Here is a 23429-nt window from a genome sequence, read left to right as displayed (position 1 = left end):
TTAAGCGTTTCATGGCAAATAGCCAACAGGGTCGCAAGAAGCGTGTTGGGCAAAAAAGGCGCAAAATAACTGCCCATAAATTGAGGAAAATCAAGCGTGAAGCTGCCAAGATGCCATTTGCCACCAGTTTGGCCATATTTTAAAGCTGCAACGTTACTGCAGTATCAAAAAAATATAAGGTGTGCCATACTGAGGGAAATGGCTAAGTTAAGGAAGGCTGAACAATGACCACCTTTGAACAAGAAACATAAGATAAAACGTCAAGACTGGGCCAAGAAATATCTTAAGACTGATTTTTCAAAGGTTTTATGGATTGATGAAAGAGAGTGACTCTTGATGGGCCAGATGGATGGGCCAGAGGCTGGATCAGTAAAGGGCAGAGAGCTCCACTCCGACTCAGGCGCCAGCAAGGTGGAGGTGGGGTACTGGTATGGGCTGGTATCATCAAAGATGAACTTGTGGGACCTTTTCGGGGGGAGGATGGAGTACACCTCTTGGAACAGTGTCTGGGAGGCTGTGGTGGCTGCTGCACGCAATGTTGATCGTAAACAGATAAAGCAACTGACAAAATCTATGGATGGTAGGCTGTTGAGTGTCATCATAAAGAAAGGTGGCTATATTGGTTACTAATTTTTTGGGGTTTTGTTTTTGCATGTCAGAAATGTTTATTTCTAAATTTTGTGCAGTTATATTGGTTTACCTGGTGAAAATAAACAAGTGAGATGGGAATATATATGGTTTTTATTAAGTTGCCTAATAATTCTGCACAGTAATAGTTACCTGCACAAACAGATATCCTCCTAAAAAAAATCTAAAAAAACCCCACTCCAACTTCCAAAAAATATTAAGCTTTGATATTTATAAGTCTTTTGGGTTGATTGAGAACATAGTTGTTGATCAATAATAAAAAAAATCCTCTAAAATACAACTTGCCTAATAATTCTGCACACAGTGAAGCGGAAGCTTACACAGCACTCCGAAGCACTACTGAATAGGTAGTGGTAGTGGCATAACCAGCTTGACCACCATCAGCATGCTCAGGCACATGTCATCAAAAAACCCGGCTAAATGGGCCAAACGCCTGGGTCCACAATCAATGTGTGCGGGTGACACGACTGCCTCTTCCCCTGTGCTATATGCTTGCTAATCCCCCGACAAGGATGGAGACACGGATACCTTCCACCCTGTACCTGTCATTTCACATATGCAAGTACCATAAATAACCAAGTCTGGATTCTTTGTCCCAGCTCAGCGTTCAGCTGTCCCTACCCCAGGCCTTGAATTCAAATGTAAATACTCTGCCACCCACAGTCCTAAACATTAAATGGGAACATTTCCAGATTGCGTGCCCTGGAAATATAGCTATTTAGGCTTGTGGAATTTGAGGCTTTCCGCAACCTCTTGGCAGCGGCTATCTCTCTATACTCGGTCCCCAGTTGTCACTATTCTTCCAGGTGTGCCATCCCCACCTTACACCAAAACATGTCCCATAACATCACCCATGCCCTGACCAACGCAGTTACTAGGAAGGTCCATTTAACGACCGACACATGGACAAGTGCTTGTGGCCAGGGACAATACATCTTCCTGATGGCTTAGTGAACCTTGTGGAGGCTGGAACCAAGTTGGACCCTGGGATGACACACGTGCTTCCGCTATGCTGAGGATTGCGGGCCTTAGGTCCATCAAAATTTCCTCCACCTTCTACACCAGTTCCTAGCTCCCTTCTCATCCTCCATCATTAAATTGTCATTTCGGAGCACCTCTTCCATATCAGTCACAAGCTGGAAACTCTGCAGCACTGCCTCGGTGTCTGGCACACATGACTGACTGTATTTCAAGTTGCCTTTTCCTTGAGCTTCGCGATTTACGCATTTTTCACGACACGGATTACTGGTTAATCATCCCTTTCGACCCACGCTACAAGGAGAACTTTCCATCTCTGCCTCCTGTAGTGGAGAGGGCTAGTAAAATGCTCCCATAGCAGAAGGCCCTAGTCGAACAACTTGTACAAAACTTCCTATCTGACAACGCTTGTGGCAGACATCATAGTTCCTTGGGCAACCGAGGAGGAGAGGCAAAGGCAGGGGAACAAAGGTCTGGGACAGTTTCATTAGACCCAATGCTCATGCCCTGATGCGCAGGGTATTGTGACAAGAGGGAAAAGTTTTTGAATATTGTAAAGGAGTATCTAGCCAATCTTACCAGTGTCCTATGTAATTCCTCTGTGCCGTACAACTATTGGGTATCCAAGCTGAGCACGTGGCATGATCTACCTCTCTACGCCTTGTAAGTGTTGGCCTGCCCTGCTGCTAGCATTTTGTCAGAGCTGGTTTTTAGTGCCACCTGGTGAATAATAGCTGGTAAGCGCATTCGCCTGGCAACTGAAAATGCTAATTCTTCTCAAAATGAACATGGCATGGATTGGCCAAAATATCTCAACTCTACTGAAAGACAGCAGCAGAAACTAAATCCAATTCAAACGTTGCTTTTTTCTGGTGTTTTCCCATGCACCCCTTTCCCACCCAAAAAAAATGGTATATAGTTCATGGTTTCATCCTTTTTTTATCTTCCTCCTCCATGATCTCAAAACGGTCATGCGGCCATTGCTCAAAATGTTTAGAGAGTCAACAGGCAGACCTTGCTCCAAATTTTAAAAGGGTCATCAGGTAACCCTCACTCATAATTTTTAGAGGGTCATCATACGATCCTCGCTTTTCATTTTTATAGAGTGTGAGGATGTGTATGAGGCTTACCCTTGCAATTTTCTCACGTATATAGATGTATACCCCCAGGGGTAAGTGTTTTTCAACACTTGCACAGAAAAGCATAGGCTTTACTAGTGTAGGAGTCCCACTCTTTAGAAATGGGGGAAAAAAAAATTCTGAGGCCCTCCTTTTATATGTCTTCCAAGATGTATTGCAGTCCATCCTAATTTTTGACAGCCTTGCACCTAGTGAATACGCTTTATGAGTCTAGGAGTCCCACTACCTAAAAATTTTAACAGAATGTGTATGAGGCCCTCCTTTATGTCAAATACAGGTACCATCGGAGTTCCACTTCCTTCTATTTTTTGCCAGTTCTTGCATTGTCTGCATATTCTTTGTGAGTTTCAGAGTCCCTTTCTCATAAATGAAACAGGATGGGTCTGATAATGTCACACACGCTACATGCCCAGACAAAGTAGTAAAATGTTAAAATTACATTTACCGGTGACTACCGGTGGGTGTGGTTTTATTTCCCCCTCTGCTATGTCATCTACTGTAGTCATAGGTGACAGGAAAATACAGTGAGAGATGGCCCGGCTATTAAGGGGTGGAGGAGGCGTTTTTTTTCTCTTTTCAAGATTGCTTTATATACAAGTCAATAAACAGGAAAGAATGTTTGCTATCCATCCATTTCAGCGATTTTCCTGCCTCACCAGCCCTCCTGTTAGGGTCTTCCAGAAAACTGCTCCAGTTTCCCATTGACTTCCTATATACCGAGCACTCAAGTGTTTTAGACACCGCTATCTGTAGGATAATAGAAACATTTATGTCAGTCCTGGTAAGTGAACACCTAGGACTGCACAAGTTTCTTATAGTAGCCAATGTTATAGAAATGATGGGACAACTTTATCAGTGCTATCCCGGTGGGATGCGCCTCATATCAACAGTCCCACAGCCATTGTACATTGATTGCATTGCATTAATGTGTCAGTTATATGTTGTTACCCCTATGTATTGGAGTATTTTGATGATGATACCTGCTATAACAATGTGCACCTATCAATTCCTACCATTTTTCATACCCTTAACCTCCTATTTGTTGTAAAGAATTTCCCAATTGTGCAGTTTGTTTTTTCACTTTCCAGTCTGCACAATTCTGCATTTGGTTGCAACCCCTCAGTTGTATGAATTCTAATAATGAATATTTTTTTTTTTAAAGTAGTATAATTAAAGAATACTTTATCTTTATCTCAAAATATGATATGAGTCCATCTTTACATCGTAAAGCCTCATTCAGACGTCCGTGTTGTACGTACATGTTTTATCCGTTTTTTTCTACTGAAGCAACACGTACACATTATAATTTATGGTACTATTCACAGGTACGTGTTTTTCATGAAACTGCGTCCGTGGAAAAATCATGACGATATCTATGGATCCTTGAAAATCACAGACAGCACAAGGATAGCATCAGTGTACAATCAGTGTGCTGCTGTCTGTATTTATCATTGCAAAGGATGGGTGTAACGCTGAAGGCCAGTGTAGAGGGAGTAGTGGACCCACTGGACCACATCAAAGACCCAGGCTTACCCTTTAGTGGGAGGGGCTAAACTAAGCACCTGCTGCGAGGCGGGTGCCAAGTACCACTCCCAGGGCAGTGACCGGGGCTGTGGCAGCTGAACCCCAGGACAGGAGACAGACTCATATATATATATATATATATATATATATATATATATATATACATGTAGTATTTTTTTTTCTTCTATAGTACATTTATAGATATTGTATTAGTAATTTTAGGCTTTTTGCACATTAATATTTCACATTTCATTTAGGTACTGATGAAATAAGTTAACATGTGTTTACTCAATATGATGGAATCTAAACCTATTTTGCTTATGTCTTCACAGACTTCCATGCCTAAATCAGAATGTGCACTTCAGAAGACCTAACAGATTGCCTTCATGGAGAAAGTCTTCTCAGCAATCTAAATGAGCAACGTATGCAGGGATTCTTGTGTGATGTCACCATTGTGGTTGAAGACACCAAATTTAAGGCTCATAGGAATATACTGGCAGCCTCGAGTCTATATTTTCGGAATCAGTTCCGGAGTCAGAGTATCTTAATACAAGGACATGTCTTGGAACTCGCAGATTTCAAAGCTGACACATTTACAGAGATACTGAATTTTATTTACAGCTCTAAGATTGCAGTGAAGAAAAAGGAGACCCTTACTGATCTTGCAGATGCTGGTAAAAAACTGGGAATAACATTTTTAGAAAATATAAAAACTTCTAAGAAATGTCTAGCTGTCACATGCGCAACAGAAACTGAGGGAACTTTACCACCTGCATTTTATCGAGGAGAAAATGGTTTGAAATCAGAAACTGTAGATAAAAAGGGAGATGACCCAGCGGTTGCTAATGGACCAAGAATAACCAATGCATTTTCTATTCTGGAAACGGAAGTCAATGGATTTTCTCCTCTTGATTTGAGAGCAAATTTTAGAAAGGCTAACGGCTCTTGTGAAGAAGAGAATGATAAAAGTAACTCTGATATTGGTGTCTGCAGTGATGGTGAGCCAGTTAACACCTTGGCTGAGCATTCTTATGCAGTGTCTCCTGGGGATGCTCCATACAAGAGAGACTCAGTGTTTGATCATAGCAATAAGCTTAATCATTTAGGGGATGGTGATGACACCACACCACATACAGTTCCCAGTATCCAAGAATCGACAACACCTGGCAACATGCCTGTGCTGGAGCCTCAGTGTTTTAAGCCCCAAACTATAGCCCAGAGTAGTGCTTCAACGAATGTTACCTGCTCAACTGACCAAACGGCCAACCCTTCTGAATTCTATAGCCAAAGGGAAAATCAAAGTCTTTTACTGCCACTTCCTCCCAGTAACCCACCAGTCCCTCAGTCTTTCTGTGAAAACACACTTTATCCACTACCTAAAAGGGATCATGAGACATTTAGCTGCAAGAATTGCAGCAAAGAGTTTGCACATTTCAAACGCCTACAGAGACATGAACAAATCTGTTTTAAAGTGGTCCACACTGAAAAAGACATGAGGTTACCTAATAGCCTTTCACAGGTTACCTCAGCCGACGGAGTATCTGACCAGAATGGCCTTCCCAATGGCTCCTCGGCTGCAACAGATCACTTTGTGAAGATAGTAGATGGTAAAATATTCTACGTTTGCATTGTATGCAAGAGAAACTATGTTACCCTTTCAAGTCTTCGACGTCATTCTAATGTACACTCCTGGAGAAAATCCTATCCTTGCCATTATTGCAGCAAAGTGTTTGCCTTAGCAGAATATCGAACTAAACATGAAATTTGGCATACAGGGGATCGACGATATCAGTGCATATTCTGCCTAGAAACATTTATGACTTATTACATTCTTAAAAATCATCAAAAATCTTCTCATGGAATTGATCCAAGATTAGGTGTAGGGAGTAAAGCAAACAATAGAGGCCTCAAATCTAGTATCTATCCCTACAAATTATATCGGCTTTTGCCAATGAAGAGCAAAAGAGCGGCCTTGAATAGCTCTGGGAATGACTCTGCAGAACACTCTGGAGTCCACTTCCAAGGACAGAATTCATTTAGCATGGCCACTGTTGTACAAAATCCAATAATCGCTCAGCCGTTTGCTTTGGAAAACCAGGACAGCTATTCTTGTACGCAAGACGCAGCATCGCAAAATGCTACAGCCACAAACCAGGAGTCTTGGACCTTTAATATAATACAGTGTGATAAAAATGCCAATGTTTTACCTGGCCTGAACTCAAGCACTCCCAATGATGTTATGGATTCCACTCCAAAAATATGTGATAGTGAAGCCTGTCCTTCCTATACTGAGAATCAAAATATTCCCAGTGTTATTAACACTACCAAATCAGCACCTTCTGTGATTATGCACAGCAGTAGGGTATCGTCTGTCATCATGCATGGAAATGCTGTGACCGGAGGTACAGCAACAAATGGAATTGGTTGGACTCACAGTAAAGCCATTGTATCACCAGAAAGAGAAGATACTTATCAGGGAAATAATGTTGAAGCTACACAGTCAAAACCTACAAGTGACGAAGAGCAGTCAGATAAGTCTAGGGCAGGAGAGTCATATCCAGAAAGGCGAGAATTCACACAGCCTGCCACTTCATATAAGAAGAGCAAAAGTGTTATTCGGGAAGGAAATAAAACAGAAACATACATAGCAAAACCTGCATTACCCGGAACTCTAGTAAATAGTGGCATTGCTCCTCTTTGCAAGATCACAGTTAAAATTGGAGGTGAAGCTCTGGTAAAAAGACAGATCTCCGGTTCATCACTGTTTTTCAGAAAAAATGGAAAACGAAGGCACTCTGAGTCTAAATTAGAGAAAGCAAGGAAAGTATCTGATGAAGACAAAAAAGAAAGGAGCTCCAATCGACTTCGGAAATCAGAGTGTATTCAAATGGAAGAGATGTGTGATGATGCCAGTGACCAGGACGTGTCGGACAAACCTTGGCGACCTTACTATAACTACAAACCTAAAAAGAAATCTAAGCACTTTAAAAAATTTAGAAAACTTAAGAAAAAGAAAAAACACAGTAGATCAAGAGATATTGAGGATGATATCATTGACGTAGAAAACGTAGATGAAGTTAATGTAGCAGACACAAAATGTTCTTCTGAGCATCCTGCAGATGAGGAAGATAGACAGGAGAAACCTCTGGAAACAGAAGATTTTGATGACCATGAGGGAACAGATCAAGTAGATATGGTTAACGCACAATGGCAAATGGATAGCAAACCCTTCTTTTGTGAACTGTGTCAAAAATCTTTTCGGAATCCTTCAACTTTAAAAGTTCACATGCGTTGTCACACCGGGGAGAAGCCCTATCCGTGCAAGACATGCGGAAAGTGCTTCTCCTTCCCAGGGAATTTAAATAAACACGAACGCATCCACCAGACTGTAAAGCACTTCACGTGTCAGTACTGCAGCAAGTCATTTATGTTACATGAAACTCTGAAAAAGCACGAGAGGATTCATACTAAAGAAAAAACATATGACTGTCAGTTTTGCTCCCAGCAATTCCTATACCTTTGTACAAAAAAGAATCACGAGCAAAAACATTTAGCAGAACAGAGTGTTAAAGGGTTTGTTTGTTTCCATTGTTCTAAAGTCTGCAAAACTGCAGCAGCTCTTGGGATGCACCAAAAGAAGCACTATCTCAAGGGCCTAAAGCATAAAGAGCATACAGACTTTTCACCATCTACAGCCGAAATAGATGGCTGGAGTAATATTGCCAGTAGTTCTAGCAAAGAATCCAATATCATTGGAGAAAGAAGTTCCCTGAATGTGCCTGAAAGTTTTCCTCCTTCATTCGATGACTGCGAGGCTCCATTGTTGTCTTTTAACAACAGCGTTACAGAAGTATCCCCGCAGAATGTTAATGCTGCAAGTCTTGTGGAGAATGTAAATGAAATGGGGGAAAGTGATAGTCATTTCATGACTCCAGCGCCACCTCCAACTGGATTAAACAGCAGCATGCTGATGGACGCCCCGAGAGGCTGGAAGCACTGGAAAACAAGACAGTACAACTTAGAGGAAAGCATGAACTCTGATCATTCATCTTTAAAAGAAAGTACTAAGACTTTCACTGAATTGAAGACAATGACTAGTTTTGAGACCCCATTTATCCCGTAAATGATTGAAACGGGACAACATAAGCAGTGCAAACTATTTTGTTAACTCCCTCGCTGCCACCGGACAACCGCAGACCCATTGCAGCAGAAATGGTTAAAATAGTCAAAAGTTATTAAAAAGTTTAGTGTTAATACGTGTTATTTTTCCTGAGCTGTATATGAATGCACCAGTCCTATGTAGAAAAAAAACAGCTTATAGTGTGTTTTTGAGAGCAGTTTGCCATGTAACACCTTCTGTGCAGATTAAAGTATAATATAAGTTTATTAAAGCAGCAGTCAGTCGGTTTTTCAGTATACATGTGGCGGGTCCATAGAAGACCACAGAAATTCTCTTTACTCCTTTACAATGTAATCTAAATTGGTGGTTTCCATGCTCCCTGTATATGTTATGAGATATTTAGTGGGACAGAAATGACCATAGCACCAATACAAAATGAGCACGTTCCTGTAATGATATCACAGTTCCTCCTTACTGTTCAGCTCATCCTGATGTTGTAGTGCTGTTATCTATGGGGCACCTCTGTGTGGACTGCTTCTTTTAATACCATATATTATGCTACATTTAGTATAAACTGTACAGTATATTTTCAATCGTATTTAGTGTATTATTTAGGAGAGAGCTCAGTGCAGCCAGGACTAAACAAAAAAACTATGTGTATCTTCAAAATCGGAATTGCACACAATTATGTTATAGTGAATTATACTGTTAACACAAAGTAACTATTTGTCATCATTTCTTTAAAAGATGCGTTGTTTAGATTATGATATTCTACCGTATTGTTATTGATCAGCAAGGGGTCATCCACTTATAAAAAAATACTTAGATGTGATCCTAAGATAAAGCTATAGAACTCACTAATGTGAGTTTATTTCCATAGGTGTCCTAATCAACAGCTTGCAGGAGCAGTCCCAGTAGCTTCATTTCCAGGTTGTGCTTGACCGTGGCATAACTAGAGTCCAATGGACCACCATGCAAACTTTGGACCTGCCCCTCCTCCCCCCCCCTTGCATGTTGGTCAGATGTATAGGCTCTTTTAGCGTTGTAAATCCTATAAAGACATAAGTGTTGCCCCCCCCCCTTTATTATGTAGTAATGTCGCTCATCTTGTACTATCGTCCCCCATCCTGGGCCCACTCCTGGTAATTATGTTTCCCATCCTGTTAAAAATGTCCCCATCCTGGGCCCTTTTCTAGTAAATATGTCCCCCATTCTGGTATATTTGCCCCCATCCTGGTCTATACCTATCCCATCCTGGTCCATTTCCTGATAAATATGTCCCCTATCCTGGTCTATATGTCCCCCATTTTTGGCTTATTCCTGATAACTATGTCCCCTAACCTGGTCTATATGATACCCATGTTGGGTCCCTTCCTGGAAAATATGTCAGCCATCCAGATCTATATGTCTTCCATGCTGGATCCCTTCCTGGTAAATATTCTGGTATATGTGTGCTTATCCTGGGCCACTTCCTGGTATATATGTTATTATGCTGGTATATATGTCCCCATCCTGGTGTATATGTCTACCATCTTGGTAAATTTGTCTCACTTCATGATATATATGTCTCCCATCATGGTACCCTTCCTGGTATATTGTATCTCCCCCATCCTGGTATATATGTCCTTATCCTGGGCCTTTTCCTGGTATATGTAGTCCTCGTTCTGCATCTAAAGCATAAAAATCGCCAAAAACATTCTCACTTTCTCCGGCTCCCACGTTGTGTGTCCTCCTCTGTAGCCGACACAGTAACCGACATCTGACATTAACGTGCCTGCTATGGTGACTCGTGTCATCAGTTGGCGGCCTTTGTTTTGCTGGAAGTAAGTATTGCAGTGCAGGAACCCGATGGGTCTCTGAGCAGCATTGCATTTCCGCTGGATGTGCATCCAAGAACACACATCTAGCTGAAGTCACTTCCAGGCACGGTCGCAAACTCTGCGACTGCGATGATTACGCCCCTGGTGTTTGAGTGTTTCCTTTTTTGACTCGGCATAGTGTTGGGTGAACCAGGCGGACTGACTAGCTGGAGATCAGACACCTTTAGAAATACAAATGTATTATTATATTATCTTTTTATATTACAAAACCTTCTAAAGATAATTTTATAAAGTGGACCATCTCTTTAATAATGTTTCAAATTTTTTTTTAAGATTGTGCCTGAAAGAACCAGAAAGAATGGGAGATAATTTTATCTATGCAACCAAAGGATATTTCTTTTTTATTGCATTGTGTTAGATCTAATTTTAGTATGTACCTTAGAGTTCTTTTGCACATTTTAGTAAATCCTAAAATTTATTGGGCTGTTGTATATTAGTATTGCCATTTAGGCTATTGCAATCACACTTGTAAAAATGTATTCTCTAGTTAGTTTGGATTCGAAATTGTCCTTTCTATTCCCCTCTCCCTCCCCTACCTATGGGATTCCGTTTTTCTAAATATTCAAATGATGAAAACTGAAAATATGTTCTGGGATTAGTTTTACATCTAATCCCATTTCAGAGAAAATAACTTGGAGGATGTTAAAAGGTCAAATTTTAATGTAAAACTAAGTTTTCCATGCTGGACTATTCGTTGACCTAAATGGCAACCTGCCTTGTTAAACTTTCTGTCCAATCTTAGGGGAGTAAGATTGGCTGAGCAGAGTGATCTATTTCTTTTAAGGGATATCTATATTTTGACCATATAGCAGCACACAGAGGATGCCTCAAGACACAGAGTGCTACATTAAAGACTCCTGCACTCAGCTGTACACGTAAGGCCTACTACCAAGGCCTTTCTATATATCAAAGCAGAACAAATGTCCAGCAGTAGAGACTCTATCTTGCGGCCATGATAACAGCTGAAGAGGAATGCTGGGGTGGAGATCTAGGACGTGTGCGGGTGCTCAGCCCAAAATGGTACTATTTTTATTATCACAAGAGAATATAGGAAAAATGGTAAGCACTCACCCAGCTGAGTAAAAAAAAAGTCCTTTATTATGGGACTCGTAGAAGCGCAACTTCCTGCGCGAAACGGCAGACGTCGTCTGAGCTCTCCGCATCCTCCACCTCTCCTCTTGTCTAGATGTAATAAAAAACTTTGTTTTACCCAGCCGGGTGAGTGCTTACCATTTTTCCTATATTCTCTTGCCTTTCTATATATCAGCCTGCTCACCATCTCCAGTGTTATAAAATACTGTCCGCAGATAACACAGTCTTGTTTGACATGATAGGCTTTCTTTACAGGTAAAGGAATTTATATTTCAGTGTCTTCAGTCTTAAAGGGGTTGTCCAGTGAAACAAGTTATCACCTATCCAAAGCATATATGATTACTTGTACATCATCGATGGGGGTCCAAACACTGGGACTCACACTAATCAACAGAACGGGGAACTCATCTCCATTAGAAATCTGGATTGTGCACGCACAACTTTCCCTCAATTCATTCTCTATGGGGCTGCGGAGCACTGCACTCAGCTTTATCCAGCAGCCTGATAGAGAATCTATGGAGTAGCGTTCAAGCATCCGACCTTGAGCCGCTTCATTTTTTAACGCGGATAATAATTCCCTGTTCTGTTGATTGGCATGGATCTCAGCAATCAGCATGTTATCACTTATCATATGGGTAGGCAATAACTAGTTTTCACTGGACAACCATTTTAATGGGGTTGTCCATTTTGGGGGTACAAGCCTGCAGTGACTTTTTGTGGCTTCAAATGCACTGGGTGCTGTGAGGATTCTCCAGCCCTGGAAGTGAGCAGTAATGTTAACACAAGTATGTAATCTCCATACTTCCGGCCACATTCCAACTCAATGTATTTGGCCTTTCTTAATTCACTTGTATAGAGCGAGGCCGCACACTTCTATTTGGCACATGACCGCAGCATGCAAAGTGACTGCAGACTTGTACTCTAAAGGCACGCGACCCCTTTAAGTTTCCATTATAGATACAATTGCCTATTTTATGGATTACTGAACATTTTACATACCCATAAAATATATTCCATTGCTGACAACATATTTCCTTTATTTGACTTGCACCTTAGGGCATTCAGGGGACCTATTTTTGTATTTGAGAATGAAAGATACATTTTTAGGAAATTATTTACTCATGCCCCATTGACCATTAATTTTGTTTTTCTCATTGTCTTATGATTAACACAAAATCTAAGCACTACTATTGTCTTCGGTCACCTTCAAATGTCATCTTTACTATGGTTAACACGCAACCTCAGTGTTTCCTTACGGGTGGGAGGTCACGCGGCAAATACAAGAATTTCATCATGGAATCCTTGTGATCAACACAAATGATTAGCAACTCTTTATTCATTAAGGTGGCACCTGAGCGCTATTTTACAAAAACTTGCAAGTGACCATATCTCAACCTGGAGTCCTGAAATCAGGATGTCCGCTTTATATTTGCATATCCAATGAGGACGACAGGAAAGAAATAATTACCGTAACTATGGGACTGGAAGATTCCCAAAACTTCACAACCACTATAAAAATGCAGAACTAGAAAGTACTCCTGTTGAGCACTGCAAAGGATTTTAGTGGCAATAGCAAAATGTCTTGACCATTACAGTTATAATATAACATGTTGTTTTAATTTATCTGTATTTTCTCATTTGTTTTCTGCATTTTGTTCTGTTTTATTATGTTTTTCATTTCTCATAAAATAACTAATCAGTAGTGTAATTTCTTAGCGCTATATTTTCCCCAGTTAATGTGACATCTGAAACCATTTGTTAAAAGCACCACTCCAGCATTTTTTAAAGTGGTCTCCTTCCACTTTTTAGGTTTTTGCACCCAGTTCAGACTCAGAATGGTGTTCCAGACATTATTTCTTGATTGGTCTCCTTCCACTAGTTCCCCCTCTGGCGTCTTTATCTGTTATTTCCGCTCCGGTCCGTCTTCTGCAATGTGTGACCAGCTGGTTGCTCCAGTATTTCATGGGGCATAAGATCCTTATTCTGGCCCTCATAGTTACAATGAGAACTTGTGATAAAACTTCTGAATTACGACCAGTCAGAAGTTGCGTTCACAAGATGGCACTGTGGGACCAGGGCAACGTCGAAAAAAGGTGACGATGCTCTACGGTGAGTATAGAAAAAGGGGCAGGAAATATAGATTTAAATCACCACTCCAAATCTGAATAAAAAAACACTGTGCTTTAAAATTTTACATTAAACTAGACCTCCACCATTAGATTTTAACACATTTTCACTGCCATTGCTAAAACATAGGGGACTAGCCTTCATATTTTAGTATGAAACAGCACAGTAATCTCTTACCCCATGTACTAAAAAGCTGTCTTTTAGATGAAATATGGGTGCTCAAATTACACGACAGATCTACAGCACCTGCTGTATGGTGAAAAATCTAGTAGACTTTCAAACTGTAAGGGGTACTTTGCACGTTGCGACATCGCTACTGCGATATCGTCGGGGTCAAATCGAAAGTGACGCATATCCGGCGCCGGTAACGACATCGCAACGTGTAAAGCCTAGAAGCACCGATAAACAATCACAAAAGCGTTGAAAATCGGTGATCTGTGTAGTGTCGGTCATTTCCATAATTTCGCTGCAGCGACAGGTACGATGTTGTTCCTCGTTCCTGCGGCAGCACACATCGCTGTGTATGAAGCCGCAGGAGCGAGGAACATCTCCTTACCTGCGTCCCGCCTGCAATGAGGAAGGAAGGAGGTGGTCGGGATGTTTATGTCCCGCTCATCTCGGCCCCTCCGCTTCTATTGGCCGCCTGCCGTTTGACATCGCTGTGACGCCGCATGACCTGCCCCCTTAGGAAAGAGGCGGGTCGCCAGCCAGAGCGACTTCGCAGGGCAGGTAAGTGCGTGTGAAGCTGCCGTAGCGATAATGTTTGCTACGGCAGCTATCACAAGAGATCGCATCTGCGACGGGGGCGGGTACTATCGTGCTCGGCATCGATACAATCAGCTAGCGATGTCGCAGCGTGCAAAGTACCCCTAAGGCTATGTGCGCACATTGCTTTTTTTAGACGCTGCGTTTTTGTGCGGTTTTTGCCTCTAAAAACGCACAAAAACGCACCCGCGGCAAAATCCCAGCAGTGAAAATGCACTACGTTTTACCACTTTTTTGGCTGCGTTTTGCTGCGTTTTTCCAATGCATTGGATGGGTGGAAAAACGCAGGAAAACGCAGAAAAGAATAGACATGCTCATTTTTTTTATGCACAAAAATGCAGCCAAACAAAAGTATACTGTGCGGACAACAAAAATGAAATATCATAGGCTTTACTGGGGAAGCAAAGTCATGCAGTTTTGAGCCCAAAACCTCACAAAAACGCACTGCAAAAACGCGGTAAAAAACGCAGTGTGCACACATAGCCTTAAGGTCTCATGAATACGTGTGTGTATAGATATAAATATACTGTGTATATATATATATATAATATACAGTATATGCACATATATACAGTGCCTTGTAAAAGTATTCATTCTCTGTGAACTTTCCACATTTTTTCATGTTACATCCACAAACAGAAGTGTATTTTTCTGATATTTGATGTGATAAGTCAACAGAAAGTACCATATTTCCCCAAAAATATGACTTACCTCAAAAATAAGCCCTAGCAAGAATTTTCAGCCTTGTCGGAGCATTCTTAATATATAGACCCTACTCCACAAATAAACCCTAATTGCGGCTCAATAGGGAAGTGTCCATGCAGCTAAAAAAGTTAAAGACTACAGCAGGACGCTTCATTAAACAAGAAGAGAGAAGACACCCCCAAAAAGAAAAGACATCCCCAAAAGAAAGCAGAAAGCCCCCCAAAAATCGCACTCACCAGACTCTGAACAACTACAGTTGGCAAGTGCCGACAGTGGATGGGATTTCTGTCATGTTCCTCAACGTTCCGCTCTCACACACACATGTGACGCCCTGGCCTATGAGGTCGTCACAGGGTATTGTGCAATCTGCCCTTCAGCACAGTATCCACCCTCCTTGGTTACGGGTCCTAGTCCTTTGGTGTTGCTAACAGCTGAGCCAATCAAAAACCCTAGGAACACTTTGCACTGTACCCACCAGACACGCCATTGGGGGGCCTGAAGGGAATAGGGCTGCCCACATGGGGGGTTGGTAGGGGAGAGTGAGAAAAGTGACAGTGGAGCAAAAGGAGAGAAGTGAAGTGGTAGTGGAAGGAGGAGGAGGTGAAGTGACTCTCTTGAGGAGAGTTCACAGGAGGAGCAGGGCTGCTGAGTACTAGGTGGCAGACGTTAGTTTGGGCCTGGTAGGAGCTGGAACCCCGGTCGCAGGGGATAGTGTCAGGGGGCACGAACTGCCGAGGAGGGCGGCCGGCGGCCTTGAGCTATCACCGGGCAGGGGCCAGGGCACGAAGGGGGACGTGGACCCTAGGCCAGGAAGTAGCTTCACGTGTCCTGGTAATTTACCCGACGAGGGTGAAGACTTCGAGTGTCATCCCGAACCCGCTCCAAAATCGGGGTACTAGCGCACCGATGGGATAGGACTTTCCCAATACAGTCCAAAGAAATCCTACGCGTGAACCCTGAGAGCAAGCTCACTCTGTTAGCCATACGGGTGAGCGGGACCCGAAACGTTTCAGACTTGAGGGTCTAAAGGAGAAAAGACAGGTGCCAAGGAAAGGGCCACAGACTAACGGACCCAAACGTGCTCCCTCTCAGCTGCAGTGGTGCTCAGAACTCTGGTTTACAAGCTGTCGATGTTTTTATTTCTGAACTGAGTGAGTACACTGAAAACCCTTTTCCTACTCCCCAACGGCACCCCTTCATCACCATCACTGGGCTGCCGGGGCAAAACCCCCCTACCCACTTTGGGGTTAAAACACCTTGCTGCCATACCATCGCCACCGGGCGTCCCCAACAGCAGCGGTGGTACCATATCTTACCACGCACCGTGGGTGGCGTCACGAACTTTCCTAATCCCGTGTATATACTCCCCCACTCCTTTTTGATTCGAGTGTCCGCCTGGACCCCCCGGGTCTGAAGACCCCTCGAGCCACCACGGCTCCGGATCCGAGTTGCTCGACTGCTGCTACGGGGGCGGTACACACACACACACTCACACACACATACACCTATCGGGTCCCAGTATTACTCTTACTATCACTGCACAAGTGATACTGCTTCTGGCCAGCAGGGGGAGCGACTGCTGTGGAACGCAGGGGAGTGACCACTGTTGAATACAGACCTTTAAGGGAAATATATACATGTATGTGAATGGAGCCCATTCACTTGCCAACTCTACATGTCCAGGGTCTGGTAACTGCGATTCTCTTAGGGGGTATCTGCCTTCTTATCAGGGTAAACTTAGCAGTACATAGGGAATAGTCATGTTTCCCCAAAAAACTAATATAAGACCCTGTCTTATTTTCAGGGAAACATGGTAACAAGTATTTGTGAAGTGGATTGGAATTGATACACAGTTTTCTAAATATTTAAAAAATAATTGTGACATTCATTTGTATTTATCCCCCTGTAATCTAATACCTCTAAAAATCCTGAATGACCAATTCTTTCCAGAGGTCACCTAATTAGTAAAGTCAGTCTACCTGTGTGTGATTTATTCTCAGTATAACTACAGCTGCTCTGTGTAGAATCATGAAAACCAAGGAACATACCAGACAGGTCAGGGATAAAGTTGTGGAGAAGAGTAAAGCAAGGTTGGGTTTAGAAAAAAAACATCCCACTGAGCACTGTTCAATACATCATTCAAAAATGGAAAGAGTATGGTACAACTTAAACCTACCAAGACATGACTGTCCACCTAAACTGGCATCCCAAGCAAGGAGAGCACTAATTAGAGTAGCAGCCAAGAGGCCCATGGTCACTCCGAAGGAGCTGCAGAGAATCACAGCTCAGGTAGGAGAATTTATCCACAGGACAACTATTATTCGTATACTCCACGAGAATGGCAAGAAGAAAGCCATTTTTCAAAGCAAGACATAAGAATTCTCATTAGAAGTTTGCAAAAAGCTATATTGTGGACACAGCTAGCATGTGGACTCTAGTCAGATGAGGCCAAACTAGAGCTTTTTGGGCTAAATGCAAAACACTTTGTGTGGTGGAAACCTAACACTGCACTTCACCCTGAAATCATCATCCCCACCATTAAACATGCTGACAGCATCATGCTTTTATTCAGCAGGGACAAGGAAACTGGACACACAGTTTGAAACAGGAAAGGAATTGCCGTACAGTGTATATAGATATTTTGCTGAATCCGCAGTGTATATAGCACTGGGTGCTCGTCCTAGGCCACTGGATGGAGCTAAACACTCGGTAATCCTGGATGAAAATCTGTTAGAGGCTGAAAAAGACTTGAGACTGGGGGGTAGGATCACCTTCCAGCAGGACAACAATCCTAAACGACCCTAAACATACTGCCAGAGCTACAATGGACAGTTTAGATCAAAGCATATTCATGTGTGTGAATGGCCCAGTCACAGCCCACACTCACAGCCCACACTCACAGCCCACACGCACAGCCCACACTCACAGTCCACACTTACAGCCCATTGAGAATCTGTGAGTTGGTAGAGTCATACTAGAAAAGACTTGCAGCCATAATTGCAGTGAACTGTGATCCTTAGTGGGGTTGAATACAAATGCATTTATTAATTTTCAGATATTTATAAAACTATGTATCATTTCCTTCATACTTAACAATTACATGCTATTTAATGTTGGTATATCACATAAAATCCCAATAAAATACATTTTAATTTGTGGCTGTAACGTGAAAAATGTGGAAATATTCACAAGTAGAGGACCCGTGGAAGTTTAGGTTCTGGGGGTTCAGCAGAACTTTTTATAAAGTTCTGTTCTGGACCCGAACTTGACCTGAATTTCATTTGAAGTCACTTCGGCTCTTCGCCCCACATACAGCCGGCCATGGACAGAATAGCCTTAAACATCATTTCTGGGGGATGGTAGGCGAGGTTTTTCCATTTTTTTTTTCTGGTGCACACTACATTCGATTTGCTGATTTTATACCCAGTGCGAGCCGTTAATACACTGCAAGCTACTCGCACTGGGCTGAGCTCCGATCATACCCTAGCACAGCACCGCTCGCTTGAGTGGTTTGCACACGTAAAACGTTTTTTTGGGGAAAAGTTTGTGTTTGGTACGAATGCTGAACATCGGATTCACTCATCTCAATTCACGAGGTATGAATATTTTTTCAAGGCTTTTTATATTAATTTAAGGTACCAGTTAAAAGTTTGGACACAACTGTTAAAACAATATTTTTTCTTGCTATTACTGGAATGTGCACATTGTAGATTCAGATTGAAGGTAGCAAAACCACAAGGGAACACATATGGTAATAAAAAGTAAATAAAGACCTATGGAACAAACCAGAATATGTGTAACCTTAGATTTAGTAGTCCACTTTTACTCTGATTACAGCTTTAAGCCTCCTTCACACATCTGTGTCTCCGGTACGTGTGACGTCCGTTCTCACACGTACCGGAGACACGGGCATGTGCTCTGTGTGGCATCAGTGTGACAGATACCGGAGAGAATACACGTGTCTGTGAAATAAAATAAATTTCTATACTCACCTTCTCCAGCACTGCTGTCTCTGCCACTGCTGTCACTTGCTTCCAACCCCACTCATTATGCTCATCGCATATGCACGGCACAGATGACCGGAAGCAGCAGCAGTGAGTCAGCTGGGCTAGAGACCATAGATCAGCATCACGGACAGCAACGCCAGGGACAGGTGAGCAGAAAGTTCCTGTTCTCCATGTGTTATCACGGATAGCACACTGAGAACACACGTGTGCCAAAATCACGGCACACAGTGGGCAATACACACCTTTTACACGTCCGTGCAAAACGTGTGTGCTTTTTACGGACATGTGAAAGAGGCCTTACACAACATTGGCAGTCTCTCAAGCAGCTTCATCGGGTAGTCACCTGGAATTGCTTACAACAGTCTTAACTCCTTAATGAAGGAGCCAATTTTGACCTCAATGACCAGGCCAAATTTGACAATTCTGACTAATTCTGTCAATTTATCATGTAATAACTCTGGAACGCTTCAACAGATCCCAGTGATTCTGAGATTGTTTTTCATGACATATTGTAGTTCATGATAGTGGTAAATTTAGGATGATATTTTTTGCATTTATTTGTGAAAAAGATCAGAAATTTGGCAAACATTTGGAAAATTTCACAATTTTCAAATTTTTAATTTTTTCATTCCCATAAACCAAAAATTTGTGCCACACAAAATAGTTACTGAATAACATTTTCCTTATGCCTACTTTACATCAGCGCAATTTTTAAATCATAATTTTTTTGTTAGGAAGTTAGAAGGGTTCAAAGTTCATAAGCAATTTCTAATTTTTCCAACAAAAATTTTAAAAAACATTTTTAGTGACCACATCACATTTGAAGTGACTTTGAGAGGCCTAAGTGACAGAAAATAACAAAAAGTGACACCTTTCTAAAAACTGAACCCCTCAAAGTGCTCAAAACCCCATACAAGAAGTTTGTTAACTCTTCAGATGCTTCACAATAATGAATGCAAAGTGGAAGGAAAAACAAAATCGATTTTAACCAAAAAATGTTGCTTTAGCCTCAAGATATTCACGTTTGCAAGAAATAGCACACCAAAATTGACCTCAAAATGTGTTACCCAGTCTCTTATGAGCACGCTGATACCCCACATGAGGTCAAAAACCTCTCCTTGGACAAACGGGAGGGCTCAGAAAGGAAGAATTGCCATTTGAATTTTGGAACACAAATTTGGCTGAAATAGCTTGTGAGCACCATATGGCATTTGCAGTGCCCCTAAGGTATCTAAACAACAGAAACCCCTCACAAGTGACCCCATTTTGGACACTAGACCCCCTCAAGGATTTTATCCAGTGGTATATTGAGCATCTTGAACCAACAGGTACCTCACAGAATTTTATATCATTAGGTCGTCATATTGAAAATTTTCATTTTTTTCCACAAAAATGTTGCTTTATCACCAAATTTCTCACTTTTACGAAAGGTACCACCAAAAAGTGGACCCCACAATTTGTTATCCATTGTCTTATGAGCGCAGAGATTACCCACGTGTATTCAAAAAGTTATGTTTGGACAAACAAGGGGGGGGGGTTCGAAACAGAAGGAGCAATATTTGAATTTTGGAAATAAAATTTGGCTGAAATAGATTGCAGGCATAATGTCACATTTTCAGGGCCCCTAAGGTACATAAACAGCAGAACTCCCCCCCCCCACAAGTGACCCCATTTTGGAAACTAGACGCCTCAAGGATTTTATCCAGGCGTATAGTGAGCGTTTTGAAAAATGTTGCTTAATCACCAAATTTCTCACTTTTATAAAAGGTAACATCCAAAAATGCACCCCACACTTTCTTATCCCCTTTCTTATGAGTGTGGCCATCCGCCACATATAGTCAAATAGTTCTGTTTGGACAAATGGGAGGGATTGGAACAGAAAAATCAATATTGGAACTTTGGAAAACAAAATGTTGCATTTGCAAGGCTGTTCAGGTACCAAAACATCAGAAACCCCCCAAAAGTGACCCCATTATGGAAACTAGACCCGTCAAGGAATTTATTGAGGGGTGTGTTGAGCAATTTGAACCGATAGGTGCTTCACAGAACTTTTTAAAATGTTGATATGTAAATGATGGTTACTTTTTTTTTACTAAAATGTTATTTTAGCCAAAGATTTGTAATTTTGACAATGGATAATAGGAGAAAATAGACACCATAATTTCTTATGCAATTTCTTCCGAACATACTGACACCCTATACATGGTCAAAAACTAAAGTTTGGGCATATGGCAGGGCTTGGAAAGTGAACAGTGCTATTTCATTTTTGGAACGCAAATTTGGACATGTTGAATTTGCATAGTCCCTGAGGTGCCAAAGAAACACCCACATATGACCCCATTTGGCAAATTAAAACCTATAATGAATTAATCTATTTGTGTGGTATTTTTAACCTACAAATTACACAGAATGTTATTAGATTAGGCCCTAAAAATGAAAATCGTAGGGTTTTTCCGCTAAAATTTTACATTAGCCTAACTAAATATTTAAATTTACACAAAGGTTAACGGGAGAAAATGGAAAGGACAATTTGTTCTGCAGTTTTTACCGAATGTGGAAGTACCCCATATGTGGGTGGATGTACACTACTATATGTGTACATGGCGGGGTATCTGATGTGAAGGAGCACAGCTTGGTATTTATAATGCAGATTCCATTTGTATAAATTGTGGCTTCCACTAACCGGGCCCCTGAGGTGCCAGATCAGCAGAAACACCACAAGTGACCCAACATTGGAAACATCACTACATAAAGAATTCATCTAGGGGTGTAGGGAGTATTTTGAACCCACAGGTGCATAAGACCAAGAAAGAAAAATTCCATTAAAATATAACCTTTAATATGACATTTAATAGGTATAGTATTTATAATTTACCAAAGTGTAGCGCTCACCCTAATAGTGTAGGGACAATGAAAAATTACCAGGAGGAGGGGTGGGGAGGGGAATGAAAATATCCCTATTCTATCTCTCCAGTCACCCTACCTAGCAATTGAGGGTATGACGCCCTAGGGTTGTGGCGCCCCCATTCACTCATGGGAAACCCTAGAGTAACCCTGGATAACCCTACACTACACTAATATGTGCACAAAGTGAATTAAAATAATCTAATAATAGAGGTTGTCAACTTACCTAAAAAGTTTGGGCACCCCTATTAATGTTAACCTTTTTTCTTTATAAAAATTTCGGTTTTTGCAACAGCTATTTCAGTTTCATATATCTAATAACTGATGGACTGAGTAATATTTCTGGATTGAAATGAGGTTTATTGTACTAACAGAAAATGTGCAATCTGCATTTAAACAAAATTTGACTGGTGCAAAAGTATGGGCACCTCAACATAAAAGTGACATTAATATTTTGTAGATCCTCCTTTTGCAAAAGTAACAGCCTCTAGTCGCTTCCTGTAGCTTTTAAAGAGTTCCTGGATCCTGGATGAAGGTATATTTGACTATTCCTGTTTACAAAAAAAATTCAGTTCAGTTAAGTTTGATGGTCGCCGAGCATGGACAGCACGCTTCAAATCATCCCACAGATCTTCAATGATATTCAGGTCTGGGGACTGGGATGGCCATTCCAGAACATTGTAATTGTTCCTCTGCATGAATGCCTGAGTAGATTTGTAGCGGTGTTTTGGATCATTGTCTTGCTGAAATATCCATCCCCTGCGTAACTTCAACTTCGTCACTGATTCTTGCACATTATTGTCAAGAATCTGCTGATACTGAGTTGAATCCATATGACCCTCAACTTTAACAAGATTCCCGGTGCAGACATTCGCCGCACAGCCCTAAAGCATGATGGAACCTCCACCAAATTTACTGTGCGTAGCAAGTGCTTTTCTTGGAATGCCGTGGTTTTTTGCCTCCATGCATAACGCCTTTGTGTTTGACCAAACATCTCAATCTTTGTTTCATCAGTCCACAGGACCTTCTTTCAAAATGTAACTGACTTGTCCAAATGTGGTTTTGCATACCTCAGGCGACTCTGTTTGTGGCGTGCTTGCAGAAACGGTTTCTTTCGCATCACTCTCCCATACAGCTTCTCCTTATGCAACGTGCGCTGTATTGTTGACCAATGCACATTGACACCATCTGCAGCAAGATGAAGCTGCAGGTCTTTGGAGGTGGTCTGTGGACTGTCCTTGACTGTTCTCACCATTCTTCTCTGCCTTTCTGATATTTTCTTGTCCTGCCACTTCTGGGCTTAACAAGAACTGTACCTGTGTTCTTCCATTTCCTTACTATGTTCCTCACAGTGGAAACTGACAGTTTAAATCTCTGAGACAACTTTTTGTACCTTCCCCTGAACAACTATGTTGAATAATCCTTGTTTTCAGATCATTTGAGAGTTGTTTTGAGGAGCCCATGATGCCACTCTTCATAGGAGATTCAAATAGGAGAACAACTTGCAAGTGGCCACCTTAAATACCTTTTCTCATGATTG

At 41.7% G+C, this 23429-nt stretch overlaps 1 protein-coding gene across 6 annotated transcripts in view; it reads left to right on the top strand.

The window, feature by feature from the left end:
- Positions 1 to 13004, top strand: part of ZBTB38 (zinc finger and BTB domain containing 38) — a 48090-nt gene extending 35086 nt beyond the window's left edge. For all 6 annotated transcript variants that reach the window (XM_075340977.1, XM_075340971.1, XM_075340976.1 and 3 more), the window contains exon 2: positions 4622 to 13004. In XM_075340977.1, coding sequence (XP_075197092.1) covers positions 4642 to 8412 — 3771 coding nt within the window. In that variant the 5' untranslated portion in view covers positions 4622 to 4641 and the 3' untranslated portion in view covers positions 8413 to 13004. The remainder of the gene's footprint in view (positions 1 to 4621) is intronic.
- Positions 13005 to 23429: the final 10425 nt, after the last annotated feature.

Source organism: Anomaloglossus baeobatrachus, chromosome 3 (assembly GCF_048569485.1).
Source record: "Anomaloglossus baeobatrachus isolate aAnoBae1 chromosome 3, aAnoBae1.hap1, whole genome shotgun sequence".
Classification (NCBI taxonomy): Eukaryota; Metazoa; Chordata; class Amphibia; order Anura; family Aromobatidae; genus Anomaloglossus; species Anomaloglossus baeobatrachus.
Note: the sequence above shows the minus strand (reverse complement) of the source record. Positions and strands in the feature narration are given on the sequence as shown.